Source organism: Crocuta crocuta, unplaced genomic scaffold (genome assembly GCF_008692635.1).
Source record: "Crocuta crocuta isolate KB4526 unplaced genomic scaffold, BGI_CrCroc_1.0 scaffold323, whole genome shotgun sequence".
Taxonomy (NCBI): domain Eukaryota; kingdom Metazoa; phylum Chordata; class Mammalia; order Carnivora; family Hyaenidae; genus Crocuta; species Crocuta crocuta.
In genome coordinates, this window is record NW_027536465.1 from 1,959,529 (window position 1) to 1,977,706 (window position 18,178).

Genomic DNA, 18,178 nt, shown 5'->3' on the forward strand with positions numbered 1-18,178 from the left:
TTTTTCATGTTTATTTGTTTTTGAGGGAGTGCAAGCCGGGGAGGGGCAGAGAGAGGGGGACAGAGGCTCCAAAGCAGGTTCTGCGCTGATGTGCTGACAGCAGTGAGCCCAATGCGGGGCTCGAACTCACAAATCAGCGAGATCGTGTCCTGAGCTGAAGTGGGATGCTCAACCGGCTGAGCCACCCAGGCGCCCCTCTTTCTCTTCCTGGGAAGGCATCCATTTGTTTGCAGCAGTGGTTTCTCGGTGAGCTAAGCTTGCTGGTTTGCCTGCGTGCTTTCTTCCTTTTTTCTTCTTTTCTCCATTGACAACAGGGCTCTTTCTTCAGACGAAGTGTCACATTCAGCCCCTGTGTCTAAAGCAGATAGAAGGGAAGTTACATAGATTTATGAGTGGGGAAGGGCCCACCTGCCTGACTAACCCCTCCCCGGCTTCCCTGGATGGTATCTGAGGTGCATCCAAAGTGCCCTGGGGTTCCGCAAAGCTGCACGGGAGAGCTAAGTTCCTTACTTGGTGAGAGGACCCAGGCTCGGTGCAGACAGGTGCCCAGCTTTGCGCAGGGCCCGGCTGCTGCTCTCCTTGGCTCCTGGCTACTCTGGGCGATGGGCTACTTTGGGAAGGTGCAGGGGGATAAGGAGGGCTTGGGACAGACAAGCCGAGCTCCAGCCCAGACTCCGCAAACCAGTGGCTGGGAGCCCTTGGATGACAGAGCCTTTAGGGTGTTGTGGCCGCCCAGCACCTGGTCAGGGCTCTATGGGTGACAAATGCTTTTATTCAAGAAGCTAGTAAAAGGGACCCACGTCATCAGATAGATGGAGGATGGTTGAGAAGGCGGCTGAGAGAAAGGCAGTGGGTGCTGAGTAAGAGGAAGTACAGTTTTGAGAGGCAGGGGTGGGTGCTAGATACGGGGCTCTGTGTCAGTGCTGTCCACTGGCCTGTCCCATCTCCTGGTGGGAGGGGCATCATGGGGTTGGGGGGGGCGGGGGAGAGGAAGTGAGCGGCTGAACTCGTGGTTCTCACTGTTTCTTCTGTGGCCGATGTAGCTGCTGCAACGTTCCTACGACCACACGCCTTGATTCTCCGATAAAGATGCCCATGTTCTTTTCGCAGCTGTGCTCAGTCATGTGGGCCCAAGATAAAGGACACTGCATGCTTTCCTTGGCCTTGAGGCTCCTGAGGCCTCAGCCTGTGAGAGCCTGGCTGTGTCAGAAGGGACGGGGAGTTTCCCCGGGATCAGTTAGACCCTCTTTTCAGTGGCCTTTTCCTCGGATTCTCTGACTAAAGCTTGTGCTGTTGTTGCTGATGTTATGTTATAATTTTGGAAACAGCACAGCACAGTGGGGAAGACTGCATGGGAGAATGGGCATCCAGAAACTTGGGTTCTCTTCCTGGCCGCCAGTGACTTGTCATTTGGCTGTGGGCCTTGGTTTGCCCACCTCTAAGAGACAGAATTTGATGATAAATCTGTAAAGTCGCATTCAACTTTAAAGTCCTATATATATATTTTTTCTTCTTTTTTTCCCCCTTTCCCATTTAAAGGTACTTATACCTGGGTTAAAGTTGTAGAGAAGTTGGCTAGATCTTATGTACGGCCTCTTTATTGAGTTGTAACTATGTGTTAATCATTGCATGAGGAACTTTAAAATAGTATTCAATCCTCACAAAAGCAGTGGTAGACACTAGGCTGTTGGTTTTGTAGTTAAGGAAATTGAGGCTTAGAGATATTAAACCAGTTGTGTAAGGCTCGGCGAACCAATATGTGATGGAGCAAGTTACGGAATCCAGATCATCGTGATGCTCTGTGGCTGACCTTCCTGATGTAGCGTTTAGAGTGAGGACTTCCTCAGAAGGAGAACTCACTCTTTCAGCCATCACAACTGTACAGCAAGGTGATAGGGAAACTGACATTTATGAGGCACTGGTATGTGCCCAGTTTTGTGCTAGAAACCTTCCATATGTGATATCTTCCAGGGCCCATAGAAGTCATAAGGTGTGTGGGGTTATTACCGTTTACAGAAAAACAAACAAAAAAAAAAACCAAAAAAAACTCAGCAATAAAAGACTTGATTGAGATCTGTTACCAGTAATTGGCAACAAAAAGGTTTAGACCGAGGTTGTGGGTTACCAAAGACTTCTCTTTTCCTGGTCCACACCTTTCCTCAACTGGAGGTAGCCCAGGCTGTCCCTGCTCAAAGCCAAGAGGTGATGTCTTGGGTGAGGGGAATCCCTGCACAGATTCCAGGGGTCTCAGAAATTTATGTCATGACAGAGAGCTAGGGGCCTGCCTCCCGTGCTCCAGGACGCAGTCATTCCCAGCTTCCAGAAACTTCCCTTAGTCCATCCCAAGATGGTAGACTCATCCTACTTCCTTCCATCCCATGTTGACACACTCATGGGTGTATACACACACACACACACACACACACACGGTATCCCTTCAGTGTGGGTCCCTAGAAGATCTCTGGAGAGAGGAGACGGAACGAATACTTGTTAGCTCACCTTCCAGAGGAAGGTGTGGGCTCCTGTTTTCCAGTGAGGGTCACGGAGATCCTTCCAAGGAGACGGAGCTTTCTAGAAGCTACTGAGAGGCCCAAGTAGTGATGATGGTTGATAACAGGAGCATTTTATCTCAACTTCAGAAACTGCTGGGCAACTCAGGCTGCAGTCTCTGTGGAGGCTAGTTTCTCATTCAGCTAAAATTGATTAAATTTCCCTTCCATACCGAGCACACGGTAAGTGCTCAGTGTACTTGTGGAATGAATGAATGAAGGACAAGCACAAGTAATTTTAATTGCAAGTGAGAAAAGCTAATTCCAGTGAAACGGACTTTATGGAAACATTAGAAGAATACTGTTGTGCTTGCTGGAGGAGTGCTGGGGAGAGTCCGTGGAACCTGGTGGAAGGCTTAGTAAGAGGAGACGTGAGGGTACCTCTTTGAGAAACTGGCAGAGATCTCTGTTGGACGCTGCCATCTGCTGACTCAGCTCTGTTCACTTTTCAATTCATATTCCTCAATGATCCCCCTCACCTTCCCCACATGATTCTGGGAAGGTTATCTACACCACGGAAGGTTTTCTGGACAGGCACGTACACTCAGAGTATCTGTTAGAGTAGATAAGGCAGCCCTGACCCTCCAGGGGTTTATAGCCAGTAGGGAAAGATTGATAAGTAAAGGAATAATTAACAGTAGGCTGTGTTGGATGCTATGGAAGTTATGCACAAAATGCATTGGGAGCTTTTTTAAAAAATTTTTAAAGTTTTATTTATTTTTGAGAGAGAGAGAGAGAGGGGGACAAAGCATGAGCAGGGGAGAGTCAGAGAGAGGAGGAGACACAGAATTTGAAGCAGGTTCCAGGCTCTGAGCTGTCAGTACAGAGCCCAACATGGGGCTCGAACCCATGGACCACAAGATTATCACCTGAGCCAGACAGAATCAGACATCCAAACAACTGGGCCACCCAGGCGCTCCGCTTAGGGAGGTTTTAAATTTTACACGAGGAGTACGTGTCAGGAAAGGCAGATAGAGAAGATGGTTTGAGATCGAATTTAAAAATTTTTTTATTTTTAATTTTTGGAGAGGGGGAAGGGGCAGAGAGAGAAACAGAGAGAGAGAGAGAGAGAGAAAGGAAGGAAGGAAGGAAAGAATGAAGGAAGGAAGGGAAGAAAGAAAGGAAGAATCCTGAGCACACCCAGTGCAGAGCCCTACATGGAGCTCAATCCCACGATCCTGGGACTATGACCTGAGCCAAAATCGAAAGTCAGAGACCCAACCGACTGAGCCACCCAGGCGTCCCCGAGATTGAATTTTAAAGGCTAAGTAAAAATTTTCCAGCTGGACAAATGCATTTCAGGAAGAAGTCCTTGTGTGACCATTCAGCAAATGAAAGATCGTATGTCCAGGAAAAGTGAGGAGTTCCAAGTGCCTGGTCCAGAGAGTGTATCACAGAGAGGAGGAACGTGGGCAGGGAACAGTGGTCTCTGTGTGCTCTGTTGGGCGTTGGGACTTTCAGTCCCAGGAGCACAGAAGGAATAACTTTTTAGGAAGAGGATTTTGGGGGCTGTGGCACTGCCCTCAAATTCACCTCCTTTGAATGTGGCTGTTAAGCTTGGGGTTGCTGAAGGTTCCATACATGCCAGAGAATGAGATGATGGCAGTGCCAGTCAAAACAGATGCCCCAGATGTCTGGAGAGTCCCAGATTTTAGTGGGAATTCCCAGTAATACTATCATCTATTGAAAGTTGGGGGGCTGGTGGCTTTCATTGCCCGGGGAGTTATGTTTGTTTGAGAATGCTGCGTCTACTGCAGCTTGTGAAGAAGCAGGTGTAGGGGCTTTACCCCTCCCCACCTTGACTGCCAAGAACAGTTCTCCTTCTGTGGTTAGAAATGGTCAGCATGCAGTGCAGCGATGAGGGGAATGTAGACACGGCTCAGGCCCTGGGTGCTGGGTGGGAATGGAAGCGCTTCCTTTAGATAGCCATTCTGTGATTTTGTAGAGGAAGTGTAATGAGATCAGAAGGCTGGGGTCCCCAGGGGTTGCTGGGGGCTGAGGGGAAAGCTTCCTGTTTCCTTATAAACATGAGCTCTGACAGGGAATGACACACAGTGCTGTTGTTTTGTTTTGTTTTGTTTTGTTTTTTTGGGGTTTTTTTTTTTTTTTTGCAGTAGGTGGTTAATGAAAACAGGAAAAGTCTTGGCTCCTACCCTGAAGATTGGAAGTGAGTGCTTTGGAGGAATTGAGGCTACAAACTGTTCTGATAGAAATCTCTGGTTGGGTGGATCAAACATTTGAACATTGTGAAGAGGGGGTTAGGAACATGGGGTCCAAATCCAAAAGACAGGCTACACTCTGCCTGTCTCCACGTTTTTGCTGTGTGACTTTGGCCAAGTTGTTCAACCTGTCTGTTTTAGGTTTTCCAACTGGAATGCGGTGTAATAATGTCACCAGTACCACTACCCCCATCCCACCTCCAACAACAACAACAACAACAACAACAACACCTAGCATTTACTGAGTACTTGCAGTCTGCCGGGCACCGTGCAAACATGTTGTAACTTCCTTGTCTCATTTCTCTAACCACCCCCTGAAGTAGGTAGTGCGTGTCAGCATTTTACAGACAGGGAAACCTGGCACACTGAGGTTAGTGGAGTACCCATCCCTCCCTCCCTTCCCCCACCCCCTGCCCAGATGTCAGCAAGCGGTGCAGCTAGGGTTTAAATACAGACAGTGCGATGGAGTTGGAGATATCACAGGGCTGTTCTGAGTTTTAAAGGAGATTACATATGTGTAATGTGCAATGTAGATGTAGCTCCTGGTGGTTAAATATGGATGTAGCTTCCAGTACTGTTCACTCTTTCTTGTGTTTTTAGCCTCAGCCTGTTCCTTTTTGTCTCTCACAGAAGCAGCTGACACAGGATGATGATGCTGACGAGGTCGAGGTTGCCATTGACAACACGGCTTTCATGGATGAGTTCTTTTCTGAGGTATGCGACCTTCCTGTGCTTTTTTTCTGAACGTGCATGAGGAAACACAGCTTCCTGTGTAAAGAATAAAACTCGGCTCTTTTGGGGGTAGCTGAGGAAAGCAGGTCTTTTCCTGGGGTGAGGCGGCCAGACCAAGACGTTACTGGGAGATTCTTTTCTATAATTAAGTGGGCTGGTTTGGGTTTTTAATCTTCTTGAGAAAGTCAGCAGAAGGTAAATGATATGTAATTAAGGAGATACTTTTAAAGCCTGATGCTGCATGGCAACATTTTAACAGTATCTTTTCTTGCCTACGTTACATAATTTCAGTACTGAATCAACCATGGGGTCACAGCCATGAGTGAAAAAAATACATCTTTAAGTTTGTGATTCAGATAGATCAGATTTGTTGTTTCCAAAAATTCAGGCCCTTTGACTTAATTCTAGTGAAAACTGAGAAACTGAGAAACCACCAGTTTATTTCTTTTCAAGTTCAACAGGCTTGAAAAATGGGTTGCCCCCATCTACAGATTCACATAATCTTTGATCTCAAAGGTCCTTGTAGGGAGATACTATGGCTGATGGTGAGAGGTGGGGTTCATATCTCTGTCCTGCTTCTGACCAGCTGTTGATCTTGCAAATGTTCCTTCACATGCTTGGTTTCCTCATCTGCACGTTGGGAGGGATAATGTAATCCGCTCTAGGGTTATTGTGAGGATTAAGTGGAATAATGTTTGTAAGGCATTCACTGTAGCATCTGACATGTATGTGCCTGGTGAATGATACCCCAGAACAGAACACAAGCATGGAAAGTTCAGTCATGCAAGTTTCTGCCATCACCCTGTGGTTTCTTTATTTAGGCTTTTTATTTTTTTGGAAAGAATATGAGAGGCGCCATATTGTTTCTGCACGAGGACTGTCTCTAGATGGTGGATGTGGAAACTAACTCTCTATTTCACGGGGCCTGGCGGTTCAGGGCGGTTCCTCTGGTGGACTAGGTAGGCGGTGTAGGAGCGGACCGGAGATGTGTTGGCCTGATTGGGAAAGTTGGCTGTGAACCCTCCACAGTTCCCCACGCTCGCCATGGGTGGGTCTGTCCTTTTGGCCAAGAAGCGAGACCAAAGAGAACTGAGATTTGTGAGGCCAGTGCTGTTCCAGGCATGGGTTGTGGAAGGAGAATGTCTTCTCAGTGGTGGGGAGGGCTTCAGGCATTGTTTGATGCCTTTGTCGCTTGCTCATCTGATCTCGCGTTGGTTAGCCAGATACACTAAGGAACTTCTTCCCTAAGATGAGACAGCGTCACCAGTAACAGTGTTCTGACTCTTCTCTGACCCAGTAGGAGGGTCCCTGAAGGGCTGTATCCCCTGTTACCTGGGAAGATGCTGTGCCACCATGACATGGCCTCAGTTCATCCTCATGCATTTAATGGTGGTTGACTTTGGTTAAGTCACTTAACCCAGCGGGGACTCTAATTATTGCTCTGCAAATTGGGAATGTTAGTACTTACCTTTCGGGGTTGTTGTGAGGATAACATGAGGCTCACACATCTGAAAAGTGTTTTTTTTTTTTTTTTTGAATGTTTATTTTGAGAGAGAGAGAACATGCATGATGGGGAGGGCTGAGGGAGAGAGAATCTCAAGCAGGCTCTCTGCACCCATGAACTGTGAGATCATGACGTGAGCCAAAATCAAGAGTTGACACCTACCCGACTGAGCCACCCAGATACGCCTGGAAAGCATTCTTTAAACAGAAGAGTGCTGGCTACACAGTTATTTTTGGAGCCTTAATAAGACCTCAAGGGCTGTTTGGTTTTGGTTTTTGTTTTGCTTCTTTGTCAGATGCTTTTCTGTCATTTAGGGGGGAAAATCTGAAACCCTCTCATGTTTGGGGTGGAGAAGAGCACTGCATGGTGGGGTGGAAGGAGCATCATCTTTGCAGTGGAACTCCTCGTCTGCTACTAACTGTGATCTCGGGCACGTTCCTGGACTCCCCTCAGTCTCCGTGAACTTAGCCGTGAAATGGGGAGCCACACCTTCAGCTCACAGATTTGCTGGGGAGTAAAGGAGAGGGCACTCAGAAGTGCTCAGTGTCGGCTTAGGTAAATGTTACTTCCTTGCTTTCCATCTGACGCAGCCCCAGGAGGGTAATGTCGCAGTGGGGCAGAGACGTGAGAGGCCACAGAAAGAGGCCACACAGGCTCTGGGCGCCCACGGATCCTGGTCATGATCTCAGCTCTGCCTTTACCAGCAGTATAACTTTGGAAAAGTCGTGTCACTCCTCTGAACCCCAGCTCCCTCTATGACAGGAATAGCAGTGTTACCTGCTGGGTGTTACAAAGATAAATCCAGAAAGTACACGGATGTACCTAGCGCAGCGCCTGACATCTAATAAGTATGTCTCCAGTCAGCGTTAGCTGTCATCACCATTCTGTTCCCGATGTGTTAGGGAATGGGGTCCGGAAATAGCCTTGAAAGTGGGATGGGGGGGTTTTGGGGACATGAGGGGGGCTCTCCCCGCATGCGGTTGGGGAGCACACCGAGGGCGTCCTATGGGACGTGGCTAAATAGGTGGCTTGGGAAGGCAGTCTTGCGCGAAACCTGTTGTTTGGACTTGTTCCAGCACGTGGGTCCCCGGCGGCTGTTTGTTGAGGACTGATTGTGTGAATCACAACCCGGTCAGAGAGGCGTGTGCAAGGGGCAGCTGAAGTCATGGGACCTGGGTGTTTTCAAAATGTGCGCTTGCGCTGTTTAGACCCGAATGGCTTTTCCAGCTTCGCGGCTGTTACAGGAAGGAGTTGACCCTTGCGTTTTCAGGCCTTGGATGATTAAGCCAGGGGTCTAGTAAATAATAAACCTCAGGTTATTGTCTAATATGTGGTCACCTGGATTTTCTTTTGCTCCATTTGCTCAGTTGGAAGAGAGGACAAATTTTCCGAGGCAGAAATGTGAGGGGCTTATTCTTTGTATTTATTCATGCATTCATCACAATACACAAGCACTTACTGCCTTCCCCACAAGCGTGTGCAGTGCTGAGGCGAACAGCATTCTGTGTGACGGGGTCCTTTGCCCTCTGCTGTCTCTTTATCTGGCGAGGATGACAGAAATGTTTAGAAAGTCATGATCATAGCAGTGTCAGCAAGGTCCTTTGGGAGCACAGAAGAGGAAGCGTTAAATTCTGCCTGGAGGAGGGGGGAGAGGTAAGGTGAGGGAGGCCTCAGTGGTTCCTACCTGGACCTGCTTCTCAGAATCACTCGGGGAGCCTCTCACACGTCCGCATGCCTAGTTCAGAGGGCCTGCAGGGGCTTAGACTTTTGGGTTTTGTGGAAGTCCATGCAGATGATTCTTTTGCTCCTACGGTTATGAAACGCTGCAGGGTGACAGGGGAGCCTTTGACGGTGTTAAGCAAGGAAATGCTGGGATCAGAGTGTATTTTAGGAAAGTCATTCTGTTGGTAGCTCGTGGAGGGCGGGAAAGGCCAGAAATGGAAAGACTAGCCAGTTGGCCAGTGCAGTGGCCGGGGGACGGAAGATGAGAGTTCTGACCCAGACCCGGGGTCCTGGCAGCCGCAGGGTGTATCATCCAGGGATGCTTTTGAGTGTCTGTGGCTTAAGCGATAAAGGTGGGCAATCATTTCACATATGCAGAAGTCTGCAGTTAGCGTGGTGCGGTGGGTCGGAGGTGGTGGGGGTCTGGGTCAGCATCTCGGTGAGCCTCTTGACTTTTCCCTTGGCATTGGGACTGGGGTCTGTTCTGATGACCGATTGCTGTCTGACAGTTCACCCCAGCCTTGAGGGCTGTAAGACAACCAGTGTGTAGCGCTGACAGATCCTAGGCCTTCGGGCACAGGGCACAGTGGAGGTGGGTGAGTTTTGCTGTGCAGTTTCTGGGGACTTAGCTGGGAAGACTTGAACAGCTGGATGCTGGAACCTTACAGAGAGTTCTTTATTCAGGCGTCTGGTGACTCAAGGGAAAGCTCCATAGAGACCTTCAGTTGGAGCACCTATGCCTGACCTGTTTCTGTGGCTTGGGCTTCTTAGCGTGGCCAGCCCAGGATCATTGGGCTGTCACATGGAGGCTCAAGGCTCCCACGCAGTATTCTTGCTGTGGAAGTCACGTGGGACGTCACTTCTGTACTCTGATGTCGAGCCAGACACAAGTCTGCCAGGTTCAAGAGAGCGGTCCTCTCGGTGGGAGGACCATTAAAAGAATTTGAGCCACGTTTTGAAATTTCCAGAGCCACAGCTCCAGATGCCACCAGCATCGCAAGAAGTACGAAAGGGGAAAGCCGGAGACGTCCCCGAATCCTTTTGTCAGGCAGGAAGGCTACCCAGATGCTCTAAGCTGACTTCCCCTTGTGGCCCATTGACCAACAACAGATCACATGGTCACGGCCACTCCTAGTTGGCAGGGACACCAGGAAAGTGAGGACTTCGCAAAGGGACAGGGTTGCCAGGGTTGACAGAGACCGGATCATGATTCATCGCCTGGGGCTGGCAACATTGCTGCCCAAGCAAAATCAGAGTTCTGTTAATTCCGAAAGGGCGGGGTGGGGGATGGCTATTTGGTGCATCAAAGTCCTGTCATCGATGGTGTATGAGATGCCAGAAGGCTTCAGTGAGCAAATATAAGTGAAAGATGCTTTATAGTCTTTTCCTCCCTTGGGGATTTAAAATGCCCATTTACTTATTAAAGGCTCTGAGAAGTCATGTAATAAAGAAACTTGCTTACCTTATTCACCTCTACATGTATTTTTTTTCCCGCAAAACCCTTTCTAACACATAACTTCTTTTTTTTTTTTTTTTATGTTTTTTATTTATTTCTAGGAGAGAGAGAGACAGCGTGAGCAGGGGAGGGCCAGAGAGAGAGGGAGTCACAGACTGAAACAGGCTCCAGGCTCTGAGCTGGCAGTCAGCACAGAGCCCGACGCAGGGCTCGAACCCACGAACCGCGAGATCATGACCCAAGTGAAAGTCGGACGCTTAACCGACTAAGCCACCCAGGCGCCCCTCTGACACATAACTTCTATTAGCAAGGATGAATGATTATATTCCATGATGTAATTTTTTCTATTATAAAGTTTTTGGGTTTTTTTAGGGGGAGGGTGTTTTAAAAAAAATCTGTGAGACTAGTTTGTAGTCGTATATGAAGCCTGCTTGTCTCCTGAAGTTAACTTGTATTCATTTATTTACTCATTCAACAACCTTACAGCCAGTGGTGCCCATGCATGGCCCGCGATGGCTGTGAAGTAGTGCAAGCGGAAAGAGACATGGTCCCAGCCCTTGAGAAGTCGAAGAGTCAGGGCTGGGACGGGTGAGAGTGGAGGGCGTGTGTGCAAAGTCCCCTGGGGGGGGGGCGAGGCAGTGCCTGCTTAGTGGAACTGGGAGGGGAGGAGCCGTGAAAGCAGACTCCTTTCAGCATAGACTTGCTTTTTATTAGAACGAAGAGCCTCTCAAAGCGAATGTAACACAGAAACGGAGGCATCAAGTCAAACCTGACAAGTTAAGTGCTGTCTCGTTCCTTCTTCAGGTGGAGGATTTGGGTGAGTAGGTGAGCTGGTCGGTTCCCCGTGTCCGGGCTCCTTCTGTAGCCTGCACGAAGCTCTTGTCAGTCCTGTGCCCGTTTGCTCTCAGGCCCATCGCCTGCCCTGCCTGTGCTCTGCTCGGTACCGCAGGGAACTCTGTCCCCACGTTCCCTTGCCAGCCGGCTTTGGTGTGTTTGACGTAGGGGACACGCTGGCAGGAGACTAGGAGACGGGAAGAGACCTGGTTTCCCTTGCAGACATGTCTCCTCCGCAGCCTCAACTTTGGCTGGGTCGACCCTGCCTCCGTGGGGCCTGTTCTGCTGGGCCTGTTCTCCACTGTGGTCCGGCTCTGGTCACAGGGGCCCCGGGCCTGGGCTCTTGTGATCCTGCTCTTGGTGATTTCCAGAGGGCCTCACCAGCCTCTGTTTGGCTTCTCGGCCCTTCCATCCCCGTGGAAAGAATTCCCCGCGTTCTCTTATTTCGGCTAAAATAACTAGATGGATTGTTGTTTTCCCGACCAAATTTTGAGTGATGCAAAGCCCAAATGCACTTAAGGGATTTGAGATTATTGTCTGGGAATACTTGTTTCTCGCTGGTCAGTGCGACTCTGAGATCGTTCATTTCTTTTCATTCATGAACGGGAGGGGATGTTCCACTGGTGCGTCACGAGTCTCCATAAAACCCCCGATCACTTGCCTCGTGTTGCCCGGACTGCGAGCTCTCTGCCCCTTCTTGTCGGCGTGCGTTCGTTTTCCAGAGCAAAGAAGCAAACATCGAGGACGTGGCTGGGAACTTGTAACCCAGGGACCGTTCGGGATTGTGTTAGTTGCGAGGACAGTCAAGGTGTTTGAATTATGAAAAGGAGGAGTCATTTATTTGGCCCTTACAGTCCCTTTACTTTGTCACCTTAATGGGGCAGCCACTGCCACTGGCTACTTAGGTTCAGAAGGAAGAGGCCATCCATGCCTTGAAAATAACTCCCTCCTTTTACTTAGACAGCGATGAGTAGTATAATGCGGTAATCATCGTTGGTTCCCCGAGGCAACACCCCGCATGAAGAGTAGTTGACTAGCTGGCCTACCTGATCTCCCTGGGTGGCTGTGACAGCATCACGGGGCGTTAGCGTTGGGGATTGCAGTGGGGCTTATATGGGACATGCTTGTGAAAGCACCGCAGAACACCTGGCCCGTAGTGAGCGCAGCAATTGCTGGCTCTTCCAGGACCTCTCATGATCATCATACTTAGCGAGCACATACTTTTTGTTAAGTGCTTGCCATGTATTATCTCCTGTCATCCCCACAAAAAACTCTGTGTCTTTCTTTTTCTTTGGAAGTGCAGGTCTTCCTCCAGGGTGACTTTCTGGGTATTTCCTGGTGGCAGCTACATGCAATTAAGTTTCTTTTGTGCATTTGCCAGAGAATCACGGGAGAAGGGAGGAACTTACTCTGAAATCTAGGTTCCTAACCCTAGGAAGTGGGAAATATAATAATCTTCAGTTTCACAGATATGGGAACCAAGACTGGGGGTGTGTGGGGGTGAGCAGATTTCTTGTTCAAGGCCCTAAAACTGCTGGGAGGTGGAGCTGAAACTTGACCTTGGCCTGTTTGATTCTAACATTTTTTTTCTTTTTTTTTTCCTTTCCTTTTCTTCTTTCTTTCTTTCTTTCTTTCTTTTCTTTCTTTCTTTCTTTCTTTTCTTTCTTTCTCTTTCTTTCTTTCTTTCTTTCTTTCTTTCTTTTCTTTCTTTCTTTCTCTTTCTTTCTTTCTTTCTTTCTTTCTTTCTTTCTTTCTTTCTTTCTTTCTTTCTTTCTTTCTTTCTTTCTTTCTCTTTCTTTTTTTAAATTTGTGTGTGTGTGTGAGAGAGAGAGGGAGAGACAAGAGCATGAGTCGGGGAGGGGCAAAGAGAGAGGGAGAGGGAATCCCAAGCAGGCTCTGCACTGTCAGTACAGAGCCTGACACGGGGCTTAATCCCATTAACAGAGACATCATGACCTGAGCTGAAATCCAGAATCAGACAATTAACTGACTGAGCCCCTCCAGGTACCCTGATGATAACATTTTCTGAGCTATACTGATGGCCACATTACTGACAAATCATTGAAAAACATTTTAAAATGTAACATGTGGGGCACCTGGGTGGCTTAGTCGGTTAAGCGTCCGACTTTTGCTTAGGTCATGATCTCGCGGTTCGTGGGTTCGAGCCCTGCGTCGGGCTCTGTGCTGATTGCCAGCTCAGAGCCTGGAGCCTGTTTCAGAGTCTGTGACTCCCTCTCTCTCTGACCCTCCCCTGCTCACGCTGTCTCTCTCTCTCTCTCTCCTAGAAATAAATAAAACATTAAAAATTTTTTTAAAATGTAACATGCAATAAACAGGCATTGAGGAGGTACTGGCTGCAAATTTAGCATGATAAAACACCACAGCTTTCTGGTTGGTTCCCTCACTCAGCAACGTTTCTTGGGCACTCTCAGTGTATATCGCTGTCTTGTAGGGAGCCTTGGTTAGAGAGATCCCAGGGAAAGGCAGCTGAGTCAGTCTCACAAGACAGGAGTGGACCACAGACATTAACCCGACACAGGCTTGGCACACGGGGACTTGGGAGTGAAGATGGAGGAGCCTTGTGATTCTTGTGCCTTTATACCTCGTTCAGGAGACTGGGTTCCATGTCCAACAGAAGCCCGGTTTTACCTCTTTCTGCAATACGTCCTTGAGGGAGTTCCTGTCCTATTTGCTCCATATTTCAGGCACAAAAAGGAGCTAGTGGTGGTGACCTCACACATTTGCTGTTGAAGGAACTTGTTTCTGACACATGTATTTGTTAAATCAACTTGGTTCTTGTGTAAGGCAATGTCAGGATATTTAAAACAACTCCGAACAAACAAAAACAGCCCTTGAACTTTTAGAGTCATAAAAGATTTCACACTAGGTTCCCCCGCACCCCCGCCACGATTCTTCAGTTATCTGGCAAAGGCACGTGGGAAAATGAATTGCATGCAGCTGCCGCTGTGAAATACCCAGAAAGTCACCTTGGAGGAAGACCAGTGCTTCCAAGGAAAAACAAAGACACGGAGTTCAGAAAAAGAAGAAAGTTTCGTGATTGGCCAGTTGCCCATCCTGAAGTCCTAGATGGTGCTGTGATTATTTGGTGCATTGCCTAAGTTACTAGAGTGCTAAATCAGAGTCCCTGAAATGTCCCAGGTGGTGGGGTCTAGGAGGACTGAGGAAGACGGGAGCCGGCTGCACTGGGTGGAGGAAGGAGGAGGTGGGAGCGGGTGACTGTGCTCCCCGGGCTGGGAGGCCCCACAGGCAGGTTGGGGACGGAGCTCTCACGCGTACGGTTGGATAGGCCATCCACCGCCCGGTCTCCAGACGTCTGGAGAGACTCTGAACTTGAGGCCCGGCACCTAACAGCTTCCTATGTTGTGTTTCTACCATTGACCAAAGTTCAGGTCAGGATGCTCCTTCACCTTATAAAATAATATTCTGGAATGTATTTTCTAAGACATCTAATTCAGTGAACATGCAAAATCCAAGGCTTATGGCACATTAAAATGTGTTAAGCCCTTTTTATTTTTTTTACTTTATTTTGTTTTTAAATGTTTTTTATTTATTTTTGAGAGAGAGAGCACAAGTAGAGGAGGGTGCAGAATGAGAGAGAGAGAGAGAGACATAGAATCGGAAGCAGGCTCCAGGCTCCACGCTGTCAGCACAGAACCTGACGCAGGGCTCAAACCCATGAACTGCGAGATTATGACCTGAGCCGAAGTCAGATGCTTAGCCGACTGGGCCCCTATTAAACCTTTTTTAAAGTGGTTTGTGCATGTAATCTTAGCGAGCCTTTTTTCTCAGTCCTGTTGGATGTGGTGGAATTCCTTTGGCAAGACAGTCACGAGATGGAAATGGAGACATGGTTTGATGAACATGGTTTTGATGTGAGAGATGAAGGGAAGGGTAAGGTGGTGATTTCTGGGTTCACCCAAGGGCCTGATTCGGAGGTGGTTATACCTCTGCAGCCCGTCAGCATTCTCAGGTGCTATCATTGGCCCTTTGTGGAGCTGGGCAGGTCTGGGATTCTGCTAAAAGTGGAAGGATGGAGAAGTCAAAAGATCAAGTCTTAGATGTAATGCAGAGAGCATCCCAGGTGGAGTCCGGAGTGTTCTGGCATCTAAACAGCCATGTTTGCACACCGACCCAACCATCACCTGTGACCTATGACCTCTTTCACCTTCACGCTCTTTGTGGGAATAATGGTCCTCTGCATCCCCACGGATGCTTAGCCAGCTGTTAAAATGCTTCCCATATGTGTGGGTAGCTACTTGGGTTTGGATTTATACCGATGATACAATTACACTGACATTTTAGTCTACATCTTTTTTGTTTTTGAAATGTTTATTTACTTTTGAGAGAGAGAGAGAGAGAGGTGGGGAGGAACAGAGAGAGAGAAGAAGACTGAATCTGAAACAGGCTCCAGGCTCTGAGCTGTCAGCACAGAATCCCACGTGGGGCTCGAGCCAATGGACCACGATGTCATGACCTGAGCTGAAATCAGATGCTCAACTGACTGAGCTGCCCAGGCACCCCTTATTCTGCATCTTTAAACAAGCGATTCCACTCTCAAACGTGGTTCGTCAAGACCCATATATTTGTAGAGGGGCAGAGTCCCCGGCTCCGTTGGTGAAAAGTGCTGATTTGAGGGTGAGAGAACTCTCACTTTTATTTTTCCCATTTTCTGTTTAATCTGGAGAACAGTGACCAGGATTTCAAAAAATGAGTGAATCATTTGCCAGAGGAAAGACGTTCTGGACAGTGCTCGCCGAGCTGTATCTTATGTTATTTCAGATGTTCGGATCCTACCGGATGGTATTTTACAAGGGTTGTTTGGTAACTGCCGCAGTGTCCCCTGTCCTTACCTTCTGGAAGCGCAGTGGCTAGACCTGGTGGGGGTGGACGGAGGAGGTGTCTCTGGGGCTCGCGCCTCTGCAGGGGCCACGGCGCCTTGCAGGAGCTGGGGTGGCACTTGGCCATGTGGTCTGGTGAGCATCTTGTGGACCTGCGCTCTCCGGGAATGAAGCGCCACTGGAAACATCTTTGGCGCACCCCGTGCATGACCAGGAACCTCAGACGTGTGCGGAAGTGGTCTGTGGCTGAGGGTCTGGAGGCTGATCGCCTGAGGAAGCAGCTAGTGAGAGGCATCCCTGCAGATCGCACGTGCTGGTGGCACCCGTGGCTCCGGAGGTGGCCGTGGCGAGTCTCTTTCTCCCTCTCCGTCTCTGCTTCACTCTCTACATCCGGTCTCTCCCGTTCACTGCTTTTCTTTCCTTCTCCCCTCTCCCTCTCCACCGCCCTCCCTGTCTGGTGCTGGGGGCAGCTGAAGGGTCTGCCTGCCCCAAGTTGGGTATGTGTTGGGCCTTAACCTCCGACTTGTCTTCATGGGTTTTCCTGGCTCATCTGGACTCTGGCCTGCAGCCTCCCATCCCAGGTGGGCCGGTGCGCTCCACTCCAGGAGCGAGGCCTGTGGGCCTTCAGTGACTGCTCTGGACGTCAGTTTACCCGGCCACGCCAGGCACCCTCACCGCCGGCAGAAGCCGTTCTTGTCCTCACGTTGCCCCACCAGCCCCGGAGGTGGGCAGCTTTCCCCAGGGACCTCTGCTGAGCTTTCCTCTCCGTCCTGGCTCCGTTCTTCCTCTCCCGACAAAGGTCATTGTCTTTCTGATTCTAGATCGAGGAGACTCGGCTCAACATCGACAAGATCTCAGAGCACGTGGAGGAGGCAAAGAAACTCTACAGCATCATCCTGTCTGCACCGATTCCTGAGCCAAGTAAGCGTTTACTTGGAGCTGAGCTGCCCGGCGATGGCCCTTGGTGTTAGGGCTGAGCCAGCCCTGTTTTCCTGGGAGCGACGGGAGGGCCCGCCCCACACTGCACTGCGCACACGTAGTGTCCTCTTTCCTGAAGGGCCATAGCCGGCTTTTCAGGACCTGAATCCTTGTGGTCAGACGCTCCTCTCCCTCCCGTCCAGTCCCTCTTGTGACCTGCGGTGACGCTTCCTGCTTCTCGGGTCCCTCATCTCCATCCCATCGCTGTACCTTTGCAGGTGCTGTTTCCCAGCACCCTCCCAAATCCTGCCAGATCAAGGTCGTCATTTTTCCCTGAGGTGTTCCAGAATGGGTCAGGCTCCTCTCAGTCCCTCCCTGAGAGTCCCATCTGTTACCGCCAGCCCGGAAAACTTTTTCACATTTTTCGAGTAGGATTCAGGGCTATATTTTAGGTACCTTAAGGACAAGGAACGAGCCACGTGCTCTGTCATTTTGCTCTGAACTGTCCAGTGGCTCCCTGGTGCCTGAAGGTTAAAGCCAGAACGTTTCAGCGGAGCACAGGGGACTTGTCCTGGTCACATGCCTGCCCTCCTCCACACTCTTTTTCCTGCTACCCTCCCCGGGTCACCCACACTTCAGCCAGACTCCACTCTGGCTGTTCCCGACATGGTTCTTGTGTCCGCATGTTTTTTATATTATTGTCCCTTCTCCTGGAGAGTCCTCTCTTCATCCCCTTTTCTTTCTGTTTAATGCTTCCTCCTTGGTGAAGACTCAATCTTACTGTCGTCTGCCTTTAGAAGCCTTTCCAGATCCCTCCAGACACTGTTAGCGGCTCTTCACCAACACCCTGTGCACACCCTGATCAGGACCTACACCTTATTCCACACTGCACATTAGAACTGCCGATTTATTTGTCCCTTGTCCCCCAGTAGACCCTGAACCCCTTGAAGGCAGGATCTGTATCTTCTCTCTGATGTGTGGGTGTCTAGCTCAGTTCTAAGCTTGCAGCAGGTACCAAAGGATTTTTTTTTAATGCTTATTTATTTTTGAGAGAGAAAATATGAGCAGGGGAGGGACTCCCAAGCTGACTCCGCACTGTCAGTGCAGAGCCTGATGTGGGGCTCAAACTCACAAACCATGAGATCATGACCTGGGCCGAAGTCAGATACTTAACTGAGTCACCCAGGCGCCCCTAGGATGGTTTTTGAGTGAATAGTCATGGCTCATACTTACTTTGCTCCATTCGTCCTAGAATAGTATTGTGTACATAGTAGGTATGCCATGAATATTTGTCTGAATCTGAATGGATGAACCTTGGTTGAAATCCCTTTTCCCTAGAAGTTCCACGAAACCCTCTCCTACCTTTGAGCCGAAGCTGTCATTGT

At 49.2% G+C, this 18,178-nt stretch overlaps 1 protein-coding gene across 1 annotated transcript in view; it reads left to right on the forward strand.

Annotated features, from left to right (window-relative positions):
* Positions 1–18,178, forward strand: part of STX3 (syntaxin 3) — a 40,154-nt gene that overhangs the window by 11,386 nt on the left and 10,590 nt on the right. The window contains exons 2-3 of the mRNA XM_077748927.1: positions 5,399–5,482; positions 16,697–16,796. Coding sequence (XP_077605053.1) covers positions 5,399–5,482; positions 16,697–16,796 — 184 coding nt within the window. The remainder of the gene's footprint in view (positions 1–5,398; positions 5,483–16,696; positions 16,797–18,178) is intronic.